Here is a 7,168-nt window from a genome sequence, read left to right on the forward strand (position 1 = left end):
TTATTAAATTTTTGTAGATTTGGATTTTTAAATCTGTCTATGCGATGTTGTTATTCTTGGAGCTCAAGTAGTACCGTGAGAAATGTACTAGGATGTCCATCATACCCACAATGCTCACAGAAGCCCATTAGACTCTTTGCACTTGTGCCAGGGGAGGGAAGCACATCTCTCCTGTCTCTAGAAGGGGAAATAAGGGTGTCTGCAGCCAGAAGGGGAGAATTGGTGTTTACACCAGATTGAGATGCAGCCCCAGGCACTGCTCCCTAGCATTGGGCCATTGAGGGTAAAGTTTGGTTTGTGCTATAGGAGAACAACCTAAAACCTCAGAAAGCTGGCTTCTCTCACTTTTTAGAATGACCTGAGGCTATAACAAAGATGATGGGAGAAGGAGGGAGAACAGCATTACACAGGGAGAAGAAGGGCAGCATGGAGGCTCTGCCCTTGTGAATTGGGAGTGGCTGCAGCATTTAACATTCTAATGCACGAGGCTCCTAGGGGAAGTCTGTCAGCCCTACATTGCCAATGCAGCTGCTGCCAAAGCTCATTAGCTTAGTGTTTGAGCTGTTTTCGGAGCTCTTGTCAACTTCGTCCCAGCAGTGTCCCTAACAATCACAGTTAGTCCCAAGTGATTTATGAGCCCTGGAGCCCAAAGAATTTGGAATATTTATTCTATATGGTCTATCATTTTGTTGGAGGGGAGGACTCATTAGACCAACTTAAACCTAGATGGAAGCAGACATGTGTATTTTGTTAGGCACTGACTAATATTTGAGAGGCAGCAACAATGTGTGGGAGTGTGGGTTTAGAAGGGACAGAAACACAAATGATTTGACTTGTTAGGGACTTTGGATCGGGGATATGACACAAGACAGGTGAATTCTTCCATCTTAAGAACTGTAGCAAATGTAGTAAAATAACTGTGCTTTACAGAAGTGTGAGGCTTGGGTATAATTTTTTTTCAACAGGCTTCTCAAGGTTTAGTACTGACAGAGAGAGAAAAAGACACTTAAGGAAGAAGCCCAGAAGTATAAAATCTTTAGTTAGGTATTGCTATTGACTAGGTGATGGGAAAACTAATATATTATATTGCCAGAAAAGAAAAGATGAATTGTCAATTGCTTTAAAGCCTCCAATCTCAATCATTTCCAAAGGTTTTGGTACTCACGATATTATGATTTTCCTTATAATAACAGATAAGTTAAGATATAAGGCAATTAATGGCTTATTCAAAGACCTTCGACACTCTGAGACTGAACTAGATAGAGCTAGGATTGGGGTCTCCTAACTCTATCCCAGGGTTGGTTCCTCTAGAATTGGCTGTAGGGGTTGCACATTGTGGAGACTTGCCAGACAGGGAATTTTACTGCAAAAGATAATGCTAGTCTTAGCTACAAGGAACAAGAAATATAAAGAAGGTGATAATTCACACAATGAGACCATAATAAAATATGTCACCAAAAGTGAATGTCATGTTGCACATGTTTGAGAAACTGAGTCTAAAACATTGGACTTGATTAAGTGAATTTCAGGTACCCAAACCAGGCTAGAAGTTAACAAGACTCCAAAGAGAAAAAATCAATTCTTTTTTCAGGATGTCAAATCCATCTTTGAGATATCAGCCACCCTAGGGGGCCTGGCTTCTCTGTTTCCATACGTTAGGAAGATGCAAATATTCCTTCTCAGGATGGATACACTCAGTGTCTACATCAACCAACTCTTCAGTCAGGAGTCAGAGAAATCTTTCTCTGTATGAAAGTGCTGTTTCTCTGGACAGTTCAACCACGTAAAGGTATGGCTCTGAGTTATTTTGACCAGCATGAAAGAAACATATCTGCAGGTTGTGAGACCTACCTTTATGTGCTCTGCTTCTGTATTCAGGATTTTGCCTATCTCAGCCAAGACTGTTAAGAACCCCAATACACAAGGTCAAATAGGTTTAAGGCTAAGTGAACAGATTTTCTTTATTTAAACAAAAAATCATAACTGACTAAAGAACTTTCTAATTAGTTGTATTAAGTTATACAAAATGTGCTGTATTAAGAATCTGAAAACTTATGTTTATTTCCATATCTCTGTCATAGAGAGAAGATATTTTGGTTCTATTTGCTATAAGTATTAATAACTGAATAAAGGGAGAAGGCACATGGAGGTACTTCTAACTAAGGTTAACAAAGATTATATTATAACAATGAGAAATTCGTCTTTGTTACCCAAACCTCATATCTAATTTTGCCTATAATTTCTGTGTCATTACCTATCCCTTCCTCATTTGTAAGGGTCTCAGTTTTTTACTCCCACATGACCTATTTTAAAGGATCGCAATAAGTTTAGGTAATTCATATATTAAAAATCCCGTTCAGAATAATTGCATCTAAAAAATTCACAAAGAGGGTGTCTCAACATAAAAGGAATAAATGCAACTTCTATTTCTATTTTTTTAATCTACCAGGTGTCCAAGAAGAAATTCTATGACTGTAGAAAATAGGAATATTTAGATATCAATTAATTAAATTTAAATTATTTGAAAATCAAGGCAAAAGACTAGAAATAAATACACTCTTTGACGGGTTGAAAGTATTAGCTGACATATCTGTGAAAGATATTTAAGTATTAACAGGATATTATAATAGAATGCTTTGCTCTAAAGCATGCACATGATAATAAATACTGAAAATAATACAATAAAAGATAGGGCAGGATCCAATTAATGAGTATTTAAACATTCTCCTGTCTATGATGTACTTAATTCTGTAAGCAATTGGACATCACAAGATCTGTTTGTGTGTTTAAGGGGTATGATTAAATTTGCATTTTAGAATGATCATTCTGGTGGAAGAGTATAGGCTGGTTTGGAGTACGCACAGGCTGAATCAGTGAGATTCAAAAGGAAGTTGTTGCAATTTATCAGATGGAAGATGACGAGGCAGGTGTTAGTGTTTTAGCAGCGAGAGTGAAGACTAAGGGAGAGATAAAAGATATTAAAGAAAACAATGAAAGAAGGTGATTTATTCTATGGAGTGTTGAGGAAGAGGGAAAATTTAAACATGATGCATTGGGAGAGTGGGAGAATTTTAGTCTATTGATAGAAATAAAGGAGTCAGGAGGGAATACAGTTTGTGGAGAAATGAGTTGAGTTGATCATGAGATATTTAGGAAACATTTATTAAGCTGTTGAAGAAAGCATTTGGACTTTTGGAGAGAAGTGTAAGAGATAATTGTAGAATTGAGAGTGAACCGTATAGAATTGTTAATAATTATTATAGTTAGAGATATGTCCTCGAAGGAAAAGTTGTAGAAAGAAAAATACAAGTTCTGAGTGCAGAACCTTAGAAAATCCTCACAGTAATGGAGCAGGAGAATTTAAATTAATTATCCAAGAATACAGACAAAGAAAATTAGTCTGGAAGAAAATCAGGACAGAAGAGCATCACAGAGTTGAGCTTGAAGGAACAAATAGTTAAATTGTTTAAATGATAAGTGAAGAAATAAAATAGAATAAAAGTCTCTGAATTGATGATTAGAAAGCCACACATGACCTTCAAGAGTGAAATTGCTATAGATTAGTGACAGGGGAAACCAGATTTCCATGGCTCAAAGGATGAAGGTTATGAGGAAATAAACCTGTGGCCACCAATCATTTGAGAGTTCTGGACGTGAAAGGAAGAGAGAATTAGAATGGTAGTTATGTAAAAAGACTTTTCTCCCCAAATTGGGTGTGTATACTTTTTTATAATGAGGGAAAAGGAATCAATCAGGAGCAAGAGAGACCCAGCATGGTAGAAAGGGGCACTAAATGAAGGAGTAAGATCCTGAATGTGATCAAGAGCTTGAAATGAAACGTCAACCAATTATCATCACTAAATGATGGACACCTGCCCTAATTCAGTCACTAGTGTAGGAACTTTAACTCTTCAAACATATTTGAGGTCACCAATGACCGTTTCAGTTGGCCAATATTACCCACATTTTACAGATTAAAAAATATGAAGCTAAGAGAGACTCAGTAGCTTGCTCTAGGCCTCAGAAAGCAGAAGAGGCTAGATTCAAAGCAGGAACTGTTAGTTCTGTTCTCTTGGATGTGACACTGTCATTCATTTGTAATGAGACAAGGGCTGTGGTAGAGAGATGTGCCGGGTGAGTAAGGGGAGCAGAGGGAGTCATGGGCTCCGTGTTCTCCAGGCAGCTTGCGCTTGCAGCAGAGGAACACATGATGTGATAACAGTCTGTTCTGAGTCTTTCTCTTCCTCTTGAACATTATGACCACAGGGAAGTGAATATTCCCCCTTGAAATTCCAGCATCTAGCAAAGATGGCACTTCATAGATGTTTGCCAAATTAATAAAAAATGAAATGCCTGCTTCTTATGCAGATCTGCTAAACAGTCAACAAAAGTTAACAGATTTGTTTTTTTTCCCTGCTTTTATACTGGAAAGCCTAAGCAGCCATTTTCATACTATCTTTTTCACTGAGACCATATAAAAGGGCTACAGTTCTCAAAAAAAAAAAAAAAATAAGAGCAAGTCAGAACGAGTGAAAAAAAGGGTAGGGGGAAAAAAAATAAGGTACAATTACCACTCTTCTCCCTCTCCTTCCAGAGACTGAAGACACCAAATTCTCCAAAAGCCCCATACTTCCCTGGAGTTTCAAAGCATCCAAGCCACCTTTTAGACTTCAAATATTCTAAAGGTTTTGCTTCATTTTTTTTTTTTTTTAATGTCTGAAATTGTGAAGGGGATATGAGAGGAAAACACGTTTATTACTTTCTCTCTCCCAGGGCGGAGCTCATGCTGCTGCTGACACCCGTTCTACTGAAGTACTACGACCAGCAAGAGTTTATAAAGTACTTTCCCCGTCGTTATCTACAGGAGCTTAAATATTCTTGTGAGTTAGGCAACGTTATTCCATTTTGTATGTAAAAATTTAAATCTCTAACCCAGTTACACATCTGGTAAGTCATAAAACAGGATTCATATTCAAGTTCCCTAATTCCAGATTTTTCCATGAGACACCAGCCTCATTTGCAGTATATATTTGCCTCTTCCAAATTTTTTTTGTAATTTATTTATACATTTCATCATGTTTGGTGTAGCAGTATAAGTAGGGTAAGTCTTTGAACTGTGTTTATCTTCATTGCTTATCATCTTACCTCCTATTATCATCCATAATTCTCTCCTGCCCTGGAAACTGAGGTAAGTTGGAAAGATATAGAGCTTCCAAAATTGCACTGCATTATACCCAGGTAGTAACTGACTCCCTGAGACCATCATGTCCTTATAAAAGCACTAGCCTCTCTCTTATGTAGAGTAGATATAACGCATATTGTGATCAAGCCTGTCATCTTGGCCCATGCATGATCTGAAACATCTGGCTGAGGCTGGCAAGTCATATACAGTATGCATTCTTTTAAGAAGTTATTCTTATGGCTCTTTAATTCAACAGCTTCTGTTATTTCTTTTTTTGTGTGTGTGTGAGGAAGATCAGCCCTGAGCTAACATACATGCTATTCCTCCTCTTTTTGATGAGGAAGACCGGCTCTGAGCTAACATCTATTGCCAATCCTCCTCCTTTTTTTTTTTCCCCAAAGCCCCAGTAGATAGTTGTATGTCATAGTTGCACATCCTTCTAGTTGCTGTATGTGGGATGCTGCCTCAGCTTGGCAGGACAAGCGGTGCATCGGTGCGCGCCGAGGATCCAAACCCTGGCCACCAGTAGTGGAGCATGTGCACTTAACCACTAAGCCACAGGGCCAGCCCGCTTCTGTTATTTCTAACTCTCTCTGCAGATTAGTAATCATCACATATTTTAATGGGAATAGATAACCAGACTTGGGTGAGGGAGTTTATTCTCCTCGGCTTCTCCGGTGACTGGGACACTCAGGTCACCCTCTTTGTCCTGTTCTTAGTCACATACATGGTGACAGTGCTGGGGAACTTCCTCATTGTTCTTCTGATCAGACTGGACAGCCGACTCCACACTCCCATGTATTTCTTTCTCACCAACCTCTCCCTTGTTGATGTCTCTTATGCTACAAGCATTGTTCCTCAGATGTTAGTGCATTTTCTTGCAAAATGTAAAGTAATCTCATACATGAGCTGTGCAGCCCAGTTATTTTTCTCCCTGGGCTTGGGTGGAATTGAGTTTGTTCTACTGGCAGTGATGGCCTATGATCGCTATGTGGCTGTGTGTGACCCTCTGAGATACTCAGTCATCATGCATGGAGGGCTGTGCACTAGGTTGGTCATCACATCCTGGGTCAGTGGCTCCATCAACTCTCTCATGCAGACCACCATCACCTTTCATTTGCCCATGTGCACAAACAAGTTTATTGATCACATATCCTGTGAACTCCTAGCAGTAGTCAGGCTGGCCTGTGTGGACACCTCCTCCAATGAGATCGTAATCATGGTTTCTAGCATTGTGTTGCTGATGACACCTTTCTGTCTGGTTCTCTTGTCCTACATCAAGATCATCTCCACCATCCTAAAGATCCAGTCCACAGAGGGAAGGAAGAAAGCCTTCCAAACCTGTGCCTCTCACCTCACAGTGGTTGTCCTGTGTTATGGCATGACCATTTTCACTTACATCCAGCCCCATTCCAGCCCATCTGTCCTTCAGGAGAAGTTGATCTCTATATTCTATGCCATTTTGATGCCCATGCTGAACCCCATGATTTACAGTGTAAGGAATAAGGAGGTAAAGGGAGCCTGGCAGAAATTACTAGGGCAATTATCTGGATTAATGTCAAAACTGGCAAGTTGATGAATCATGAGCATCACTTAGACAAAAGAGCTTTGCCTGTGTGTTCTCCCACTCAACTCAGATATGACAGGTGTCAACTGTATTGCCCTGGCAACCAGGAAGGGGATGACGAAATGTGTACTGGTGATGCTGGGTAGAAGGCTGAGTAGTTAGGTTGGGGTGTGAGATGTGGGAGTATTTTTATGTCACAGAAGCATGTTCAGTAGAATTAAGGACTGCTGTAATAGAACTTCCCACCATTACTCAACCTCCATTCATCTGGCCTGAGAGTAGTGAAAAAAATACGATTTACCATTTTGATTTGTCACATTGTTCATAATCGTGGACCTATTCATGGATCTTACTTTGGACCAGTGGTTCTTATATACCCAAATTTTGTACAAGATTATCATGTTTCCGTTGGAAACAAA

The 7,168-nt window shown here is 39.3% G+C and overlaps 1 protein-coding gene across 1 annotated transcript; it reads left to right on the forward strand.

The window, feature by feature from the left end:
• Positions 1-5,804: 5,804 nt before the first annotated feature.
• Positions 5,805-6,758, forward strand: LOC131422483 (olfactory receptor-like protein OLF3). Its single transcript, XM_058569804.1, has one exon. It carries the CDS (start codon positions 5,805-5,807, stop codon positions 6,756-6,758), a length of 954 nt encoding a protein of 317 aa, XP_058425787.1.
• Positions 6,759-7,168: the final 410 nt, after the last annotated feature.

The sequence above is a fragment of the Diceros bicornis genome, chromosome 3 (assembly GCF_020826845.1).
Source record: "Diceros bicornis minor isolate mBicDic1 chromosome 3, mDicBic1.mat.cur, whole genome shotgun sequence".
In the NCBI taxonomy this organism is placed as follows: domain Eukaryota; kingdom Metazoa; phylum Chordata; class Mammalia; order Perissodactyla; family Rhinocerotidae; genus Diceros; species Diceros bicornis.